Raw genomic sequence first — 22,728 nt, 5'->3', positions numbered from 1 at the left:
AGTCTGATTTGATAGCAAGGCAAACTGACCACATACAACGACTGATGATTTCAGAAAAGAAAGCCCTCGAAGAAAATACAGGTGAGGATTGTGTGCCGTCTGAAATCATTGGAGATAATTTCGACATTATGAAAAGTCCATCTCATATGAGCAAAGAGAAGCAGCGACAAAGTTGGCATTGGTTTTTAATGGTTGGTTTGCAGAGAAGGGTTTTAAACCCTAACTTAAGTACAGATGCCCCTGTTACATCCATATCAGAAGCTGAGAACAGCATATTCATTCCAAGTATTGAAGATTGCAGGTCCCTAGAAAATAATTTTGTTCACCATATTATGAAGGTGTTGGTGAAATATTTTCCCTGCTTTCAAAAATATGGTGCATATATTCCCAAGTGTATTGAACATTCTCACATGCAAGAATTATCCAAGAAATCTGACTTTGTGAAAATAGATCTACTTGACAAAAGTGAAAATAAAAATGAAGATATGATCAGTATCTTGGATCATATTCATGAGAATTATGTCCCACATACAGCTGAGGAACACTCACATGTCATCCGAAAGAAAGTATTTGGGGGGGATGTTCTTACAAATGAAAGAGCATATTCTGCACAGTTAGCTATGTTAAATGGAGCTACAGATTTTGAGCAGATAGCAGGTGTCATACATAGGCCAGAAGGACTGCATAGAATGATGAATCTATGTCTGGTAACAAATTAACTCCCTGTTGACGTTCAATTTGAAGTTACAGTTCAAGGTTTCAAATATGTCAGGTAGACATTTTTTTTTTACAAGTTTTGTTTTACCATTGTATAGTGTCTTCTGGAGCTTTTAGTCCTTAAAAATTCATTGGTTTTTTTTTAAAAACTAAATAGGGGATTTTTCTCAGCATTTGGGTGGGGGTGGTATTTTAGTATATTGCTTGGTTCTGAATGATTCAATTATGACCATGTGACCTTTATCTTAACCAGAACAGTCAGTAAGGTCATATTGGTTTTGAGGCACATCTGTATTATGTGAATTCATTTCCAGTTATTTCGTGATCCTTTGGGACTAGGTTGGGGCCAAAAATCAGAGGTTAAACATTTTTATGGGAAGAAATATTGATTAAAATTCTTTTAAAATTACAACTGCTTGCCAACGACAGGGCCAAGGTCACTCAAGTGAGTGATGTGGCCCCTTATCCATTAATACAGTATAGCTACAGAGGACAAATGGTTTTATTGTTTGCTGTGGGACATGCTTACTTCTCAGCGCATAAACTAATATTTCAGTTTGAATTCACTTATATACTTTTATTGCATGATGTAGATGTTACAATCTAATTAGAATTAGCTGATTTGAATTTTAAATCTGCTACTGCTTTGGTAGCAGATTCTAAGCAGCTATTTAGATTTTAATTAGATTGTAGGTGTTCAATTTTATTGTTTTTATTGCATGTTGTATTGCATTTGATTTTAGTTTTAATATAGTTAGGTTGTTTACTAGAATAACATGCATTGAATAAAATGCTGCATGTTCTCTTCTCAGATGTACTGTTGAATGACCAACAACATTAATTTTTAAATTATGCCATTTAAATGATATTGATAATTATGTATTTTTGGATATTTAGATTATCAATTGTAAAATTAAGAATTATACATGTATTCGAATGAAGACAATGAAATGTTTTTTTATGAATAACCAACATTTTCAATTGTTTAATGCAGATTCTCTACCAGCAGTTTTACAAGGCTTCATCTACCAATGACCGGGGAACTCTTTCCCAGTTGAGAAACATTGTTCATCGAGTTGATGTTAAAGGAGCAGAAAGAGTTATCGAAAGTTACAGGTATAAAAACATCTACGTTGAGGCATTCATCCCTTTCTGCATTTTCGCAAACCAATCAGACACTTGGCTTGTGAAGATGCCCTTTCTGGTCAAATATTTCAAGTATTTATAGTATTTAATAATATATAATAGTATAAATTTATAGTATTTATACTACAACAGTATTTAAAAATTTTGTAAGAGTGCTGGTTTTTGAGGGGTTTCCGATTTGATATATTATGGCTTAACCTATGCTGTGTATTTCCTTGATTGCTGTTTCAAACTATTTACAAAATGATAACTATGTACCCTGTGTATGTTTTAGAGCACACTCTGCTTTCATTGATGATTGCTTAGATGCTTTCATTGTTGGTGCCTGTATGCATCACTTGAAAATGGAGAGTATTGAATGTGAACCACAGTCCAAACAGATTCTCTTTGAGGCCATCTCATCAGAGGATAAGATGCAGTTCATTGCTAACATCGCATCAGAAATACAGAAAAAGTACATCAATCTGGAAAACGGTATGCTGCTCATTTTAATCTACAAACAAGGTCCACAGGCCTTGTTTATCATCCGAATATTTGTTAAAAGTATCACAGGACTATAAAATCTGGAAAAAATTCTAGTTCTGGATACTCTTATTCAAGAACAGTATAAAACAAGATATATTCTTTAAACTTAAATGCCCCTGAAAGTGCCTAAACTTATGAAAGACTACATTTACATAATATAAAATAGGTAACATTAACACAATATGACTGATTTCGAACCATCTACCTCTACCCCAGGGATTATGAAATTTACGACTTTGGTAGAGGCCTCCCTGCTCTACATGAATATGCATTTAGTTTTTGTTAGCTCACCTGACCTGATAACTCAAGTGAGCTTTTCTGATCACCCGTTGTCCTATAAGCTTTTTACATTCTCGACTTCTTCTCCAGAACCACTGGGCCAATTTCAACCAAACTTGGCAAAACGCATCCTTGGATCAAGAGCGTTCAAGTTTGTTGAAATGAAGGGTCATGCCCCCTCCAAAGGAAAGATAATCACAAAAATAGGGTGGGTTCATTTGAAAAATCTTCTCAAGAACCATTGGGCCAGAAGAGGTTAAACTTACATGAAAGCTTCCCGACATAGTGCAAATTCAAGTTTGTTAAAATCATGGCCCCTGGGGGTAGGTTGGGACCACGATAGGGGATAGATGTTTTACATGCAAATATATAGGGAAAATATTTAAAAAGAACCACTAGGCCAGAAAAGTTTATATGAAAATGTCTTGAGATAGTGCAGAATCGTGTTTGTTAAAATCCCCACCCCCCCCCCCCTCTCCTGAAATTTACAATTTATGTCTACCTTGTACCAAAAATGCTTCATACCACATTTGAAAAAAATTGGATTAGTAGTTATCAAGAAGTTGAAAATGTTAAGATTATTAACGCACAATGACAGATGCAGACCAATTGCAATATGTGACTCGGCCACTCAGGTGACCTAAAAATGTTCTGGGTGACAAAGGTGATTTAAATTTGCATCTATTTCATTTTAGTTACTCTGAAAAGAGATCACTCTATTTCAGCTACATTACTATATTCAAATCTTCTGGTATCAAATTGAGAAGTGTGAAGGTGATTTATATCAGAATTTAAAGAAAAATTCCTTAAACTCATTGACAAGTTAATAAAGTGATTATGAACCCGAAGAGCCATTGTTAACTGCACAGGTCTTATAGGAATCAAATCATTTTGTTTAACAAATTTTGATGTCAATTTAAATTCTAATTGCATACTTAGTTTTCTACAAAACTAAAAGTTATTTGAGCATAGAAACAGTTTAAATAGTAAATACTGAACAGTCTCATGTTGTCAAACACAAGTCCATGTAACTATGGGCTTCTTTAATTTCTTTATTTTTCTAGAAACTTTGTTCATATGTAACCATGGTAACTAAGATTTTAAGCTGTTTTATAGATTTGCACACCTTGGAACATGCTTCTGAGAAACTTGATATGCAAGAGCAACAAATCAAAGATATGTTTGATGCCACAGAGGGATTATACCACTGTGTTGATTGTCGACGCCCATACAAGAAGCAGGGACACCTTAAAAATCATCTTAAAAAAGAACATGATTGGGAATTTCATCATCAAGATCAAGAAGCTGGTGAAGATCATGATCGAGTGGCCCTTTACAGAGCATCATTTATGAAATGTGCTCTTCTACTTAGAGACACAAGTGACGCTTATAAATTGGGTGATGGAAATAGAATTATGGACAATTCCAAATTTCAAATGCTTCTCTCAGGGATTGCACATCATACAAAATACCAACTATGGCTATTCAGATTTCTAGCAAACTATCACTGCTTGCTAAGTCCAAGGGAAGCATTTGAGTACAAATGGAACTGCACAACAAATATGAAAGGTGGATGTGGGGATAACATTCCGAATGATAATTTGGTAGAGATTCTAGTCCATCGACTTAAATCAAAGTTGCAATCGCAGGGAGCAAATGTGACATTTTCAAGTGCGCGGAAGGCAGCTTTGACTCTTCAAATACAAGATGAGATCAAGGAAAATTTAATTGAGAAGTCTGGCATGAAGAAATCGGGGACCACTCGTTCAAGCACTTCAATGGACAAAGACATTGTACTTATGGTGACTGAACTCTCTGCTGCCAGTGTGTTTGATTACATTCCTGGTAGAAAATATGACAATTTCAAAAACTTTAATGATCTGTTTTCCAGAATTAATATCCCAGAATTACACAAATGGTTAAGTAAACAAAAGGAGAGACTGTCTTATGAAGCCATTTAAATACTGTACATTGTATATGCAGTATAGATTGATGTAAGTCAAAGCAACCATAATGAAATGGAAAAAAAAGAGCAGTTGTTCTCATTTTATTGCATTAACATATTAACAAAATGTTTTCTGACAGTGCTAAATAACAATTTGTGTACCAATCTAATTAATATTAGATCCTATGATCCGCTCATCTACTATGGCTACACATGGGTAGATGAGCGGATCATAGGATCTAATTTTAATTAGATTGATTCGTGTACATACATGTACTTACATGTCATTCATTATAGTTACCTTCATCTTCGTCTTCAGTATCTAAAACACTGTACATAACATCATCTCCGAATATTTCATTGATAACATTTGAGATTTGGTTAGCAACATCATGTGACCATACAGCACAGTTTTTCAAAATATCTTCAGATGTAAAAATTTGTTCAACATGCTGTACAACATAGTGTATAACATCATTAGACAAACCGTGAATTAATTCTGATTTCATCAGTGTTGAAAAATTTGACAGTTTAAATTGTAATGCATCTAGTTTCTGCTTTAATAGTACCCTGTCAGCTGAATTGACATCTCGGCTCATATGATTCGTATTTTCTTCTTGCAATTCAAACAATAGTGCTGGATGGGTGTCCGTACAGTTAAGTTCACATTTGCAACTTTTTTCACAGACATCACAACACATATGCATTGGAATCACCTTCTCACGTTTACATCCATAAGACGAACACAAAATTTCTCGTCTACACTTTGAATCTTTAGCCAATTGAACAAGTTCCTCTTCAACTCGTTTTAATTGTCCCTTGTGGAATTTGTAAATAATAAGTTCATGCGCAAATTCTCCATCCCTGCCTGCCCTACCCATCTGTTGAACAAAAGTGTCCATTTCTCTTGGGAGGCCATAATGAATAATATTATGTACTTTGTAGAAATTTACACCCATGCCTGCCGAATTGGTACATATCAAAATTCTAATTTTTCCATCTTTTGTCATATCTGACCTAATGTATTCTTTTCTGCCTTCTACTGTTTTGCTATGAAACATTTCATAATGTTCACTTTTTCCTATCCTTTTTCTAAATATTGCATAAATTTTAGACACATCACTTATTGATTCTGAAAATATTATATGTCTTGGAAGTGTTTCCTTTTTCTTTTCAAATTCATTCAACAACCAACCCATTACATCTTCAATTTCACTGTTGTTAGGGACACACATTGAGGATATTTTAATGTTTTTCCTATCGGGAGACTCTGATATGATCACAGTTTCAGATGTCCTGAAGCAAAGACTTCTCGTGATTTTGCGACGCTGTGCAGGACCTGATGTTGCGGTTAAGGCAGCTATAGGGACGTCTGGGCAAATTGCTCTCAACTCTCCTATTTGACTGAAATGTTCCCTAAAGGCCTTATGGTGATCATTTCCTTCACCCCTAAATTAAAAAAAAATACAGTTAAGTATATTTAAAATGTGTCCTTGCTATGTCTCACTTAACTCTCTCAGATTATCAAGCCCCAAGACCATAAACTTGAATCAAAATTTTCATTATATTTCAAGATTTATCTTGCACAAATGTTTGTAAAACTGCAGGTTTATAGGGGGATCAAATGCAAACATATACTGAAAATATTATTGTTTATGAAAATTATTTCAAAAGGTAGCTGGATTTGAAATTTAGACTTAAGAATATATTCTCCTTTTATGGTCTTGACTTGAGGCCTGGTATATATATGCAGGTAGATTGGAATAGTAAACAATGACTCATTTAAGGGTGAAATTTTGTAAATATAGTTACACCTGTGTTTTAACAAAACATTTACTATCATGTTGGTGGGGAGGGGTGTCATAAACAAGCTTGATTACCATTGAACAACTGTGTGGGCCTCGTCCACGACGATGACTTTAATTTTCTCTCTTAATTTGGATACCATATCCCTCCACTTCTCGCCAACCAGTGCCTCCGGACTGACAAAAATAAACTGAAATCCCCCTTCCTGTAACACATCATCGTCGTCTGGGTCCTTTCCAATATATGTACAAGTGAAACCTAGCTTGCAGAGTCTTTCCGTTTGTTCTTTCATTATGGAAACAAGGGCTGCCACAACTATGACACAAGCGTCATGACAAATGACGGGAATGCTTTCGTAAATCATAGATTTCCCGCTACCCGTCTTCAATCCTACGAATACATCCTTTCCATTACAAACCGCTTTGATCCCATTTACTTGATTTCCCCTCAAACACTCTATGCTAAACCTGTCTTCAATCTCTTTTCTCTTTTCATCCGTCAACTCCATTTTGTAAACATACACATGTACCAGAATTTATAACGCGTTATCTGATTGGTTAGTATTTGGTTCCCTCAAGAACGATAACTCGCTCGATCCATTAGATGGCAGTTCAGTCGCGACTAAATCTGCCAAAGGGTAGATGAGAGTAAGCGAATCGGACACTTGGCTTGCGAAGATGGGGTACGAGATGACTTTTGCCTTTTGGGTACGAGTTGACCTATGGGGTACGAGTTGACCTCGGTACGAGTCGGTCAGGGTACGAGTTGACTAGAAATCGGTTTATTGAATCTATACATCGACCGAGTTGGAAGCAAAATGCGCGAGCTTGATTATGGTCTATATGTGATAATGTATTATTTTGAAGTGTTTTCAAACTTAAAATAATCTAAAATTAAGTATTGATATACCAATTAAATACTTGTATATAAATAATACAAACTAAATACTCATATAAAATACATGTACATATTACTAACCAGCACTGCACGTTTCTATTACTGAAGTATAACCAGAGTTATCTTTCTTTAGAATAAGAGTTGTCTTTAGTGTTTTATGCATTCAAGACAAGTTTAGGCAGAGGACTAGTTTAGAGGTCAGTAGTCTTTGATTGGTCACTGTAAGTATTCCTGGAATTTTATTGTTAGGTCTTGAAGGTCAAAGTTCTGGAGAGCTTTATTCTGTAAATTTAAATCACTTTGAAGTTAGCAGTCAGAGAGATTGTCAGTGCTACATATTTTGCCATTATTTAAGAATTGAAGGAAATTGGACAATCTATTGAAGACCTTGAAAGTAAGTTCTTTCTTTAATAATTTCCATTAACAATTCTAGAGTATGAATGGAAGTATGAAAATGATGAGTTATAGTTATACATGTGTGTATGAGAAAAAAGAGTAGTGATCAAATATAAATGTATCAATAGTTTTTAAAGTAAATTACACTGATATAGAATTAATGCTATGTATCGGTAGATATGATAATATCAGCCTTGATGTAAGACATTATTATATATGTTTACATAAGTGTGAATGTGTGTATTACTATATACAGGTCTGATGTGTTGTAAATACACCATGGACATGGTTCCAATTCTTTCTTTTGCCTGAATCCACAATTCGGTAACTATTGTAATTATTGCTTATGATATTGTATATTAGCATTGTATATATATTCATAATTGAGATTTATTATATTCAGTCTATTTTGCTTGAGTAAAATAGAAGTTATTCTATTACATAGTACATATTAATTCAGTGTAATGCAATTATTTTATTACCTATGATAAATGTAAGATATCTAGATTTTATCATAACAATGTGATAATTTATTTATGTTGATACTGTAATTGATATGTTGTTATATGTTTTGTAGGGTATATATATATATATATATATATATATATATATATATATATATATATATTATATTATATTCATCTTCAAGATCACAAATATAGAACCTAACGAAAAAATCAACTGTGTTGTGTCTGCATTAAATACCACACGGTTACATATAAGTACATGTATATTGTTCAAATTGCATATTGACCATAGCACAGAACAGAGTGAGCTTTCATTCTTTTACACAAAGGAGAAATATTTTCTTTGAAATAAGATATTTGTAACTCAAAGACGCTGACGGTTATCAACGGTATGAGAATGGCGCATGGTGAGGTAGCGGGTTGAAAATCAATAATATTGGCATGTTAATGAAAATACAATGAAGATACGACATATACACTACCTTAAGTTTATTAAGAACTGAATATGGAGTTCGACTATATTAGTGCAATAAATTTAAAAATGCATCGTTGTTGTGCATTGATCTGAAACATAATGGTTTTGTTTCGGATTTAAATACACACGGTCATTTGACGTAACCTTTTTGTACTCGTATTCCTGGGATGCAGGCGTATTCAGTGCCTCGTTCTTGTATCATATCACCTTTAGAATATCTACTTTGAGAATAGAAAATTCAAATAAAATGGTCCTTTTGAATTTACTGCATGGACATGCCTACTGAATTAATAGCACGACTAATAAGTAATGTAACTTTATATTTACATCCAATTTTATCCGAATTTTGATGTTTCCATTTGAGTGAAAAATTCTCGAGCGGGACTTTAAACAATAATATACAATCCATCAATCAATATCTGAATTTTATCACTTTTGTGCGATTATTTCCATTTCAAAATATAACAGATATATACTTTTGTTTGTTTCATGTTATTTGTCTTGTTTATTCATATGTTTGATTGATTGATTGGTTTTATCTTACGTTTCATCGATAATTTTTCACTCATATTGAGAAGTCACCTTCCGTAGGTGATTGATTGATGTTTTCCGCCGCACTCAACAATTTTTCAGTTATCTGGTGGCGCCCAGTTTTTATTGGTGGAAGGGAGAACCCAGATACAATGTACCTGAAAAGAGAACACTGACCTTCCGAAAGTAAACTGGGAAACTTTCTCACTTCCCGGCGTTGGTGAAGTACCACAAATTTAGACCTATGCTTAGTGCTCAGGGCCATAGCATTGAGGGTTCTTTATCGTGCCAACGCCTGCCACAATACGGGACCTCCGTTTTTAAGCTTATATCCGAAAAACCCGCGATTCTCACAGAGTCGTCCACTTCTGCTTCATACTTGGATATTTTATTGCAAGTAGACATTAACGGCAAACTGACAACAGTATGACAAACGGGATGATTTGAGCTTCTTCATCGTCAACTTCCCATATTTATGTACCAATATTCCATCGTCACCTGCATATGGTGTTTATATCTCTCAACTGATTTGATACACAAAAGCCTGTTCTGCGTATAGTCAGTTTTTAAATCGAGGCAAGCTACTGACAAACAAGTTGATTCTACAGGGGTTTCAACAGTCTCGATTGAAGTTAGCATTTCGCAAATTTTATGGTTGTTATTGATTGATTGTGTCTTGCTTAACGTCTCGCTCAAGAATTTTTCACTCATATGGAGGCTTATGGTCGTTATAACGAGTTCGTCAATAAAACCTATCATTGGGTCAAATGCTGTCTGACGTGTTTCATATTGATTGTTAGGCCGTTCTTGGCACACGAGTTTGACTACGAATAACTCTGTTTACCTGATCAGGATATAGTGTGACCGGTCGACAGGGGATGCTTACTCCTCCTAGGCACCTGATCCCACCTCTGGTGTGTCCAGGGGTCCGTGTTGGCCCAACTATTTATTTTGAATTGCTTATTCAAGAGTTATAAGATTGATCACTGTTCGTTATCTTCACCTTTCATTGATAGTAAGTCAGAAATTTGATGACTCATGGATTAGAACGCTAAAAATACTATATTTTATAAACGATTCAATATATAGGATTAGGCAACAGGAATGCGTCAAACCAATAAGATGTAAATATAGGTCGCGATTGCTCCTTCGCCAAATGCTCAGTATTTAGATGTGGGAATCACGGGTATTTTTGGACATGAACTTTAAAACGGATATCCCGTGTCGCGTTAGGGATTGGCTCGTTAAAAAACCCAAACTGCCACTGTCCTAAGCGCTAAGCATAACTTCATCTATAGCTGGAGATGTCTCAATTTGAGTTCAAAATTCTAGAATTTTAATGTAGCAAAGAAAAAAGAAATCATATTACAGTGCAAGAAGGTCAGAACAATTACAAAAAGAGATGTATTGTAGGATAAAATATTTTCTGATCAATTTTATACGGCAGTTTTGCTTTATATCATAGTGCATTTATGACTGAGCTTAACTATTACTTTAAATTAGGTAAACGAATTTAAAGTACAAAAAGGTAAAATTCAAAGCCATATGGTCCAATAACAAGCATCTGTCTCCGATTTTGTAAATCGTCATATATTTAGTTAATGATAAGATAAGCCTACTTGGCAAACTTTGATTCAGGATTGGACATTTCTAAGACAGTTCTCGTTGATAATCAGATAGCCTGATGTTAGGTATCACAATATTGGTACATAACTGGAAGTCTTATACATGTAGTAATCATCCTAACAGATTGTATAAACATTTAACACATGTCATCCCGTGGGGATCCGGGTTAGAATAGGTCCTCAGTACCCCTTGTTTGTCGTAAGGGGCGACTAAATGGGGCGGTCCTTCGGATGAGACCGCAAAAACCGAGGCCCGTGTCACAGCAGGTGTGGCACGATAAAGATCCCTCCCTGCTCAAAGGCCGTAAGCGCCGAGCATAGGCCTAAATTTTGCAGCTCTTCACCGGCAGTGGTGACGTCTCCATATGAGTGAAATATTCCCGAGAGTTAAACAATATACAATCAATCAATCAATAACACATGTCAAATGCCGGTAATTCTGTTAAATACTTATATTCAGTATTGAAAGAGGTTGATGCATTAGATTTGATATTTTACCCTCAAATATCAATGTTAAAAAAGTTGGCTTTTAGGAAAATATATACACTTGATAATAACCCCCACCACATCAAATAAACAAGAGTCCCGTGGGCCTAGAATCGCTCTTCTGGTACATTGTAGAACAGGCAAAAATTCTCACTAACCAATATTCATCAATTAACAAAGTTTGATGATATTAAGTCAAATAGTACCTGAAAATTTAAATATAACTGTCCAAAAGTAGGTCACGGTGACCTACTTTTCGTCAACACACTGAAGACTCAAGATGCATCAACTAACAAGTCAAATAGTATTCAAATATAGCCGTCAAATTCCAAAAGAAGGCCACAGTGACCTACTTTTTGGTCGACACACTCCAAAGACTAAAGATGCATCAACTGACAAAGTTTGATAATAAAAGTCAAATAGTATCTGAAATATTCAGATATAAACGTCAAATTCCAAAAGTAGGTCACAGTGACCTACTTTTGGTCGATACACTCTGAAGACTCGAGAACTGACAAAGTTTGATGATTGTAAGTCAAATAGTATCTGAAATATTCAAATATATCCGTCAAAATCCAAAAATAGGTCACGGTGACCTACTTTTTTGTCAACACACTCTGAAGACTCAACATGCATCAACTGACAAAGTTGGATAATTGTAAGTCAAATAGTATCTGAAATATTAAAATATAGTCGTCAAATTCCAAAAGTAGGTCACGGTGACCTACTTTTTGGTCGCCAAACTATGAAGACTCAAGATACATCAACTGACAAAGTTTGATGATCCTAGATTTCATAGTGTCCAAAATATGCATCTAAAATTGAAAATGTGAAATTTGAATGTCTGCGAAATTAAAAAAAAATAGTTTGTTTTATAAATATGTTTCGAGGCCTCTAGACGCATCAACTTACAAGGTTTGATGATTCTAAACCTCTCGGTATCTGAAATAACAACCTAAATGTATTCATAAATGATTAGCCATAAAATTCACAAAGTAGGTCATGGTGACATACTTTTCATATGACGCAGTTCAACGTTCCATGATCCATCAACTGAAAACTTTAGATGATCATAGGCTCAAAAGTGTCCAAGATATGCATCAAAATTCATTTAAAGCTGTATGACCCGATGGTCATGTATTATTTTTGGACATAATTACTTTAAAGCAGATTAATTACTTTATAAAGTTATTAACTTTCCCTTAACTACATGCTTGAAAACATCTGCATGTAAAAGAAAACAGTGAGAATATTGTTTAGAAAGTAAATATAGTGGGTACATATATAAATCATCCCATAATAGACGTCTATAAATAGACCCACGCACGTCAGGGGAATCCCAACATGATGTATTAACTCATACGCAAAGTCAGTTTTAAGGCTGAAAGAGCGTAAATCAACGAATTACTAAGAGGTATTTGATATTTTTATTTCTATTAAACTTATGGCACGATACTGTTGTAACAAAATACACAGATAAGACCACCGATGATCTGAAAGTTTGAACTGGTCACGTGACTGTCACTTGAAATGGCAGAGTGACGCGGTTATTTGTAAACATCGATTTAAAATCAAATAATTTGGGTTAAAACAGATGAAATAATGTATATGTCATACAGCCTCATAACTACATACGTGCGATAATTTAATAGTGTTTTTACGAGATGGAAAAAAATATTGTAATTCGGACCATACAGCTTTAATAATAATTACCTGCGAAATTCAAAAAGTACGTGACCATGACCTATTTTTGAGACAACATGATATTAGGTCCTAAGATGCATCAACTGACAAAATTTAATGATCCTAGTCCTTATACTAAGCAAAATATCAAAGTTTTAACAAAACAAAATTTAAGGTCAGCTTTGAAGTGACCTTGTGACCACACCCTTAGCCCCAGGATGATGCCTTGAAGATTTTTTTTTATCTTCAACCTATCCTCATCCTTATGCATAAGTTTGGTGATAATTTGCCCAGTGGTTCTTGAGAAGATTTGTTTTAGCAACCACTACTTTTGTTTGCATTTTCCTAATTATCTCCCCTTGTTAAAGGGTCACAACCCTAGTTTTAGTACAAATGAGAGCCCTTGGGCCAAGGATACCCTGTGACAAATTTGACAAAAATTGGCCAAGAGGTTCTTGAGATATAGCAATTTTTCCAAAAAATTGACGCACACCTCACGCCAGACATATGGCCATATGATTAGCTCTTTGAGCCTTCGGGTCAGAAGAGCTAAAAATCAATGTTCAGAAACTGGTGAACAGTAAAACACGCATGCTAGCAAAATAACGGGACGAGGTACAAAATATTAAGTATTTTATGTGGTTTGATTGGTCCGTATAAAATCACCACGGCGAAACTTTGCCAATTTATATTGATTTACTTTGCAAACATTGTGATGGTCGTATTGTGCGAACCATTTCTACGTTAAGGTAGTACTCTACATCGTCATAATGGCTGACTTCCTTTAAAAACATGGATGAAAAAAAATCGATATTAGCAATATTTGATAAAAACATGGATGAAAAAAAATCGATATTAGCAATATTTGACTTTTCCATTTAAATACCTAGCCGAGTAGCTCAATAGGTTAGAATACTGACTGCTGAACTGTAGGTCGCAGGTTCGAGTCCAGCAGGGGTTTTAAACTTTTTCCAGATTACCTTCTACTAAAACTGTATTTTTTGACAAAATAAAGTAAATTTGTAATTTTTCAACTTCAAAATATTGTTGTACACATCCTCCACTTTTCATCTACATCAAATTTCTCTGGTGTAGCATACTCCTTAAGAAAACGTGTTTTGAAGTCCATTTTAAATTCAATTTCTGATGCAATCCGTTCCATTCATACCCGTGACCGGATTATTTCCCATATATCTTATACAGCAAAGTACTAAGTTACAATGAACTTCTCTGTTTATACATGTAGGCGGAATTAATAGATTTTACGAGAAAACATGGTATCATGTCCGGTTAGTCTAGGTTTGAGAATAACGTGAATATAGTCTGACGATTATTTTACGATTAGGCCCTTCTCATATTTATTTAGTTCAAAAGACCGTAACACATCAATTGTTCGTTCAATGTATCTGTATCAACATAGTTCATATGTATTCGAGAAAAAATTAGACGTAGATGTTATATCCTTCCAGCACGATCGTTCTTGTTGATTCACCTGCAATCCGATTTATTTCGCACCAACTTCCGCGCCACTGGCAACTACGGGTCGCGATAGAAACAAGAGGCCCAGGGGCCTTATAGGTCACCTGAGTATCATGTAACAACCTTCCAATGTTTGAATTAGGTTTGTGTTTAAATATAAGAATTTTACTTTTGGATGGAAGAAACATTGAATAGCTATGTGGTCAGCCCCGCCTTTGCACCAGAACCCCTGACCCAGGGTCCATAAATTTCAGTTTTGAAAGAAGCATCCTTGATCATCATCATCATACTATTAGTTTGTCTACTTAATACCCAGCAGGAGAGGAGAAGATTTTCAAAGAAATAAAATGCATTTTCACTATATGATCAATAGGGCCCCACCCTAATACCAGAACCCCTGACCCAGGGGCCATAAATTTCACAATTTTGAAAGAGGCATCCTTGCTCATCATAATCATGCTATTGGTTTGTCTACTTAATACCCAAGGACAGAGAAGAAGATTTTCAAAGAAATAATGCATATTCACTATATGACTTATAGAGCCCCACCCTAGCACCAGAACCCCTGATCCAGGGGCCATGAATTTCACAATTTTTAACAAGAGGTACTGTGAGCAATGCTCACTAAGAATACCCCCCGCTTACCCCAATCTCCCAAAGGGTGTTGGTAATAGGTATAAACTACCTCTTTTTTGAGTGTTGCTACTTCGATGTCCAGTGCGCATGACCTTTGACCTTTTGACCCCAAAGTCGATAGGGAACATCTTCATCCCATGGGTAGTCCATATGTATGATATGGTGACTGTAGGTGGAAAGGATAACGCTTTAGAGCCCGGAAACCATATTGCTACTTCAATGTCCAGTGCGCTTGACCTTTGACCTTTTGACCCCAAAATCGATAGGGATCATCTTCATCCCATGGGTAGTCCATATATATGATATGGTGACTGTAGGTGGAAAGGATAACGCTTTAGAGCCCGGAAACCATATTGCTACTTCAATGTCCAGTGCGCTTGACCTTTGACCTTTTGACCCCAAAATCGATAGGGAACATCTTCATCCCATGGGTAGTCCATATGTTTGTTATGGTGACTGTAGGTGGAAAGGATAACGCTTTAGAGCCCGGAAACCATATTGCTACTTCAATGTCCAGTGCACTTGACCTTTTGACCCTAAAATCGATAGGGAACATCTTCATCCTATGGGTAGTCCATATGTATGATATGGTGACTGTAGGTGGAAAGGATAACACTTTAGAGCCCGGAAACCATATTGCTACTTCGATGTCCAGTGTGCTTGACCTTTTGACCCCAAAATCGATAGGGAACATCTTCATCCCATAGGTAGTCCATATATATGATATGGTGACGGTAGGTGGAAAGGATAATGCTTTAGAGCCCGGAAACCATTGCATCTACAGACGGACGGACAACTCGATTTCAGTATACCCCCCACAACTTGTTGCGGGGGGTATAAAGAGGCATCCTTGCTCATCATTACCATGCTATTAGTTTGTCTACTTAATACCCAGAGACAGAGAAGATTTTCAAAGAATTTCTACATTTTCACTATATGACCAATAGAGCCCCACCCTAACACAAGAACCCCTGCCCCAGGGGCCATGAATTTCACAATTTTGGTAGAGGGCTCAATGCGCATTATAATTATGCCCACAGTTTGGCTTCTTGATGTCCAGGAGTAAAGAAGAAGATTTTTTAAAATTACACTCATTTTGATGGTTTTTGCCATTTTCACTATATGACCAATAGAGCCCCACCCTAACACAAGAACCCCTGCCCCAGGGGCCATGAATTTCACAATTTTGGTAGAGGGCTCAATGCTCATTATAATTATGCCCACAGTTTGGCTTCTTGATGTCCAGGAGTAAAGAAGAAGATTTTTTAAAATTACACTCATTTTGATGGTTTTTGCCCCACCCCTCAGGCCCCAGGGGGGCAGGGACCACGAATTTCACAATTTTTGTTCCCCTTCACCCACAGATGCTATATGCCAAAATTGGTTGAAATTGGTTCAGGGGTTTCAGAGAAGAAGCTGAAAATGTTCAAATGTTAACGCACGACGAACGACGACGGACAAAAACAGATAGCAATAGGTCACCTGAATGAATTCAGGTGACCTAATAAAAGTCAGCAACGCTAGAAGTCTTACATAATGCTTTAGCTTGTTTTTAATTCATAAGCATTTATATCCCCAAGATCATTCCATCTGGTCCATAAGGGTAAAATTTTAAAGAACATTCACACTAACTTTAGTAGACAACGAAACGATAAATGGGTTAATATACTAGGCACAGCCTTTCCATATCGGTGCAAGGGCAGCATATATAACGTTCTAATTTACTAATAGAACCTGTCATTGAGTCAAATGCTGTCTGGCATATTTCATGCCAATTGAGGTCATTGTTTGCACACCGATGATGACTACTGAGTACTCCGTTTACCTTACTAAGATACATTGCTCACGTCGGTTGTAATCGGTCGACAGGAGATGATTACCCCTCCTAGGCACCTGATCCCACCTCTGGAATGTCCAGGGGTCCGTGTTTGCCCTTCTCATATTTTTGTATCCTTTATAGGAAAGGGTAAGATAACGAACAGTGATCAATCTCATAACTACTATAAGCAATACAAAACAGAGAGTTGGGCAAACACGGACTCATGAATATACGAGATGTGGGATCAGGTGCCTAGGAGATGTAAGCATCTACTGTCGACCGGTCACACCCATCATGTGCCCTATATCCTGATCAGCACTTATAAGACTAATAACTGTTCGTTATCTTCACTTGTCCATCCATGGAGGCATAAGATGCATTTTTCAGTTATCAAAATTTACCTCTTTTATCTGTAGACTTTTTGAGGCCAGAGAAAGTTACTTCCTCAATCAATATGCATAAAGGAAAAATGAAATATTCATATTTTGTTATCAGTCATTCAAAACATTACTTTATGAAACATCATACTGATTCTACGCAGAAGTACTCCAAAGTTGATATTAAAAAGATTCTGGAGTTCATCATTGTCAATATCTTTGTAATCTTTGGTGATGAGGTCTTCCAACAGTCTGTTGAAATTTCCGTGGGCACGAATTATGCTATGTTATCTGACCTGTATTTATATTCTTATGAAGCAGAGTTTATTCAAAAGCTTTTACATCAGGAGAAAACATCTCTTACTATGGCCCTCAATTCGACATTTAGATAGATCGATGACGTTTTATGTATATTAACAATTAATCATTTTCATTCATATGTCGGTTCGATATACCCCCGTAAATTCGAGATAAACGACACCACAGAGTCCTCCACATGTTTTATTTCAACTTCAGAGTACTTGTGCATGGAATCAGAGTGGTGTTTAACAAAGTGATTTTTGGATCACTATGAATATTTCCTTTATGAAAAGCGAAGATAACGAACAGTGATCAATCTCAGAACTCCTATAATCAATACAAAATAGAGAGTTGGGCAAACACGGACCCCTGGATATATGTGGGATCAGGTGCCTAGGAGTATATATCCCCTGTCAACCGGTCACACCCGCCGTGAGCCCTATATCTTGACCAGGTAAACGGAGTTATCCGTAGTCAAAATCAACGGCCTAACAATCGGCATGAAACATGTCAGACAGCATTTGACCCAATGATAGGTTGTATTGACAAACTAGATCGTTATAACGACCTTAAATTTTGCAAAATGCTGATTTTAAACGAGACTGTTGAAACCCCTACACCATCAACTTGTTTTTCAGTAGCTTGCTTCGATTTAAAAACTGACCATAAGCAGAACAAGCTCTTGCATATCGAATCAGTTGAGAGATGTAAACACCATATGTAGGTCTAAAATGAAAGGTGAAGATAACGATCAGTGATCAATCTCATAACTCCTATAAGCAATACAAAATAGATAGTTGGGCAAACACGGACCCCTGGATACACCAGAGGTGAGATCAGGTGCATAGGAGGAGTAAGCATCCCCGGACGACCGGTCACACCCATAAACCACACCCTATAACCTGATCAGGTAAACGGAGTTATCCTTAGTCAAATCAGTGTGCCAAGAACGGCCTAACAATCTGTATGAAACATGTTAGACAGCATTTAACCCAATGATAGGTTATGTTGACGAACTATATCGTTATAACGACCATATAATTTGCAAAATGCTGACTTCAATCGAGACTGTTGAAACCCCTGTACCATCAACTTGTTTGTCAGTAGCTTGTCTCGAATTAAAAACTGACTATACACAGCTCTTACGTATCGAATCAGTTGAGAGATATAAACACCATATGCAGGTGATAATGGAATATTGCTACATAAATATGGGAAGTTGACGATGGAGAAGCTGAGGTCATCCCGTTGAGTTGTCAGTTTGCCGTTAATGTCTACTTTCAATAAAATATCTAAGTATGAAGCAGAAGTGGACGACTCTGTGGTATCTGTTATTTGGAGCTCATAGGGATATATCGAATCGACATATGAATGAAAGTTATTTATTTATTGTTAATAGACAAAACGTCGTCGATATATCTAATATTCTAGCGATTCAATGCCAATGTCCCTTTACTCGATCTACGTATAAAGATGAACACACTGTCAGCTTTTCAAGGAATATTCAGTCTAAGCTTTCAGACACCATTCTCTGATGGTTTGGTATTCTTCCCAGACGTTCATGGCGCTACAATAAAATGCTAAATATCACACTTTTGCAGTTGAAAGTATTAACAGCTTTAAGAGCAAATTGTTGTTGAAAATAATGATTTTTACTTCAGTTATCCTGAAATTGCAAGGAATTCATACGAATTGTTTGTTAACAAAGGAATTCATTTATTTGAACTATGAAACAACATGCTGTTAAATAATTTACAAAGTAAATTGCAACAAATCCACTTTCTCATTGGTGAACGTGCAGGCCATGTCTTACATATGTATCCCCCAATTTTTTAGTTGACTTTGCTCAAACAACATATACCGATTTGAATTTTGGCTTCTACATGTTATACTTAGTATCTGTTCCCAATATAATTTTGTCTATCTTTCTCAATCATAAAACCTATCATGCATACGTAATTATAATGCATATTATATAATGTCCTAATGCCATAACGTTTAATGAATGATTGATTGATGTTTTCCGCCACACCCAACAATTTTTCAGTTATCTGGTGGCGCCCAGTTTTTTTACTGGTGGAAGAGAGAACCCAGATACAATGTACCTGGGAAGAGACCACCGACCTTCTGAAAGTAAACTGGGAAAATTTCTCACTTACCGATGCGAGCGGGATTTGAACCCGCGCCGAGAGAAGCCGTGTGATTTTGAACACGATGCTCTAACCACTCGGCCCATAAACGTACAATGAAATAATGCATAGTGTATGGATAATTGTGTAATGAATGACGTAAGGACGGGGGGGGGGTGGGGGGGGGGGGTAAATGGAAATAAACTCTAATGCGATGACAACGCACCCCAATAATATGAATAATATTTAATTTGACAGTTGCCTTCATTTTAGATAATAATGTAAATTAGAGCAATGCGTGATGTTTTAAAAACATTATTCTAATATGTTTCTTACTCTCTACAGATTATTATGGGAGGTAGTCAATCCGCTCAATTAAATTGTTAACACTGATGTGAAGTAAAGCGTAGCAAAACTCATTCCCTATATACCATGCATACCAGATAGAACTAACCTAATATGGAGGATAAATATTAGAGAAATACTTCTGGTATATTTATGAGTTTATGCCAGCTTTAACATCTCAGATTGAATGTTACAATTAACCATTAGAAGATGTTAGCAATAATTTTGTGTCGAATCTTGTTTCGGAAGACTTATGATATTCTGTTTGTTTCATTAAAAGCTGATAGATCTAATTTTTTATTGTTCCTTCCTATATGACATGCCCAAGATACATTGAAGGGCTTCCTTAGAGAAATAAATCATTACAAAATGAAACTCAAAGGAATCGTGCTTGATATTCTATGCAGTAACCATCGTTATACTTTTTGCTGTAATGAAGCCATTGGCATACCGAAAAATATTATAAACACAGATTATATCAAACTATTATTGTACGTGTTATCATAGCTGTAAACAAGAAGCACACTCGCTCGAGAATGAAATGAAAGGACTTTGATAATAGTTTTATACAGCAGATTCATTAATAATGTGTAAATTGTATGGGAATTGAATAGCCTTGCGATATAGTGGTGATAACACGAAATACAGTGAATATGCTACCTCTTCCACTGCTACTCGCCGCAATTACCCATCCTATGTATTTCTATAACAAAAATAAAAGTATTGTGCACGGATAAATTCAATCTATTATTTTTGTCACGAACAGAATAGTTTTGTAGAGACAAGAATCGTTCCTTTTTTGATATATACGATTTATTTCTAATAACATCCTACATACCTTGATTTATGGGATTTCAAATCAACTTAATGAAATTTTTTAAACAAAACATTACTTCTCTCTCTCTCTTTATATATATATATATATATATATATATATATATATATATATATATATAATTATATATATATATATGAGTTATTGATTTATTCATTCAAAAAGCAAATAACTAGTATATGATTTTTAGCTCTTCTGAGCCGAAGGCTCAAAGAGCTACATATTGTAATCATATGGCCATATGTCTGGCGTGCGTCAATTTTTTGGAAAAATGGCTATATCAAGAACCTCTTGGCCAATTTTTGTCTAATTGTCACAGGGCATCCTTGGCCCAAGGGCTTTCATTTGTACTAAAACTAGGGTTTTAACCCTATAACTAGGGGAGATAATTAGGAAAATGCAAACAAAAGTAGTGGTTGCTAGAAAATCTTCTTCTCAAGAACCACTGGGCAAATTATCACCAAACTTATGCATAAGGATAAGGATAGGTTGTAGATAAAACATTGCTCAACACATCATCCTGGGGCAAAGGGTGTGGTCTCAAGGTCACTTCAAAGTTGACCTTAAATTTTGTTTTGTTAAAACTTTGATATTTTGCTTAGTATAAGGACTAGGATCATCAAATTTGACCAGTTAATGCATCTTAGGACCTAATATCATGTTGTCTCAAAAGTAGATCATGGTGACCTACTTTTTTAATTTCGCAGGTAATTACTATTAAATGGATTTTGATGTATATCTTGGGACACTTTTGAGCCTATGATCATCAAAAGTTGTCAGTTGATGGATCATGGGACCTTGAACTGCGTCATGTGAAAAGTATGTCACCATGGCCTACTTTCTGAATTTTATGAATACATTTTAGGTCGTTATTTCAGATACCGAGAGGTTTAGAATCATCAAACCTTGTACGTTGATGCGTCCAGAGGCCTCGAAACATATTTATAAAAAAGGTTGGTCACAGTGACCTACTTTTTGAATTTTGCAGACATTCAAATTTCACATTTTCAATTTTAGATGCATATTTTGGACACTATGAAAGCTAGGGCTGAAACGATACGCTCCCTTCACGATACGATACATATTCCAATACTTATGCCACGATTCAATACAATACAATTGCAATTTACAGAAGAAACCAATAATAACATTGAAGAAGAAATTAATTATCAAGATTCAAAATCATAATTTTAAAAGTAAAATTGCCAAACGGTGAGATGCCTGTTCGCTGTAGTTTAAAACTGATAATTAGTTTATTTTCGTCAACCTCAAGGCAAACAACAGTTAGAACATTATTCGACACTATTTCGTCCCTCATGCAGGTAGAAATAATATGTACAGGCCGAGACTGATGTATTTCACGGAAAATCGAGGCAATGAATCGAACATTGAATCGAGCGTTTATATTGAACAGTATCGATATTTCGGTGAATCGTTTCGGCCCTAATGAAAGCTAGGATCATCAAACTTTGTCAGTTTATGCATCTTGAGTCTTCATACAATGTAGTTTGTTGACCAAAAAGTAGGTCACCGTGACCTACTTTTAGAATTTGACGGCTATATTTGAATATTTCAGATACTATTTGACTTACAATTATCCAACTTTGTCAGTTGATGCATGTTGAGTCTTCAGAGTGTGTTGACTAAAAAGTAGGTCACCATGACCTATTTTTGGATTTTGACGGCTATATTTGAATATTTCAGATACTATTTGACTTACAATCATCAAACTTTGTCAGTTGATGGGTCTTGAGTCTTCAGATTGTGTGGACCAAAAAGTAAATCACTGTGCCCTACTTTTGGAATTTGACGTTTATATCTGAATATATC

General features: G+C 35.7%; 2 protein-coding genes across 2 annotated transcripts; one reads left to right on the top strand and one right to left on the bottom strand.

Moving 5' to 3' along the window:
- Window positions 1–470: 470 nt before the first annotated feature.
- Window positions 471–4,628, top strand: LOC125680237 (uncharacterized). Its single transcript, XM_056150662.1, has 4 exons — window positions 471–710; window positions 1,712–1,833; window positions 2,138–2,337; window positions 3,784–4,628. Exons 1-4 carry the CDS (start codon window positions 486–488, stop codon window positions 4,626–4,628), a joined length of 1,392 nt encoding a protein of 463 aa, XP_056006637.1. The 5' UTR covers window positions 471–485.
- On the bottom strand, window positions 4,525–6,955 carry LOC130050092 (uncharacterized). Its single transcript, XM_056148837.1, has 2 exons — window positions 6,493–6,955; window positions 4,525–6,061 (listed from the first exon to the last, which is right to left on the bottom strand). Exons 1-2 carry the CDS (start codon window positions 6,924–6,926, stop codon window positions 4,897–4,899), a joined length of 1,599 nt encoding a protein of 532 aa, XP_056004812.1. The 5' UTR covers window positions 6,927–6,955; the 3' UTR covers window positions 4,525–4,896.
- Window positions 6,956–22,728: the final 15,773 nt, after the last annotated feature.

The sequence above is a fragment of the Ostrea edulis genome, chromosome 9, assembly GCF_947568905.1.
Source record: "Ostrea edulis chromosome 9, xbOstEdul1.1, whole genome shotgun sequence".
Classification (NCBI taxonomy): domain Eukaryota; kingdom Metazoa; phylum Mollusca; class Bivalvia; order Ostreida; family Ostreidae; genus Ostrea; species Ostrea edulis.
The sequence above is the reverse complement of the archived record's forward strand: the minus strand, read 5'-3'. Positions and strand labels throughout refer to the sequence as shown.

What these genes read in the sequence shown, in the direction of transcription:
- LOC125680237 (XM_056150662.1), top strand. Translation starts at nt 486, where the DNA reads ATGATCAGTATCTTGGATCATATTCATGAGAATTATGTCCCACATACA. An exon ending in TGATGAATCTATGTCTGGTA is followed by an intron (nt 711 to 1,711) that starts ACAAATTAACTC and finishes TGTTTAATGCAG; the next exon opens with ATTCTCTACCAGCAGTTTTA. An exon ending in AGAGTTATCGAAAGTTACAG is followed by an intron (nt 1,834 to 2,137) that starts GTATAAAAACAT and finishes TGTATGTTTTAG; the next exon opens with AGCACACTCTGCTTTCATTG.
- LOC130050092 (XM_056148837.1), bottom strand. Translation starts at nt 6,926, where the DNA reads ATGGAGTTGACGGATGAAAAGAGAAAAGAGATTGAAGACAGGTTTAGC. An exon ending in GCCCACACAGTTGTTCAATG is followed by an intron (nt 6,062 to 6,492) that starts GTAATCAAGCTT and finishes TTTTTAATTTAG; the next exon opens with GGGTGAAGGAAATGATCACC.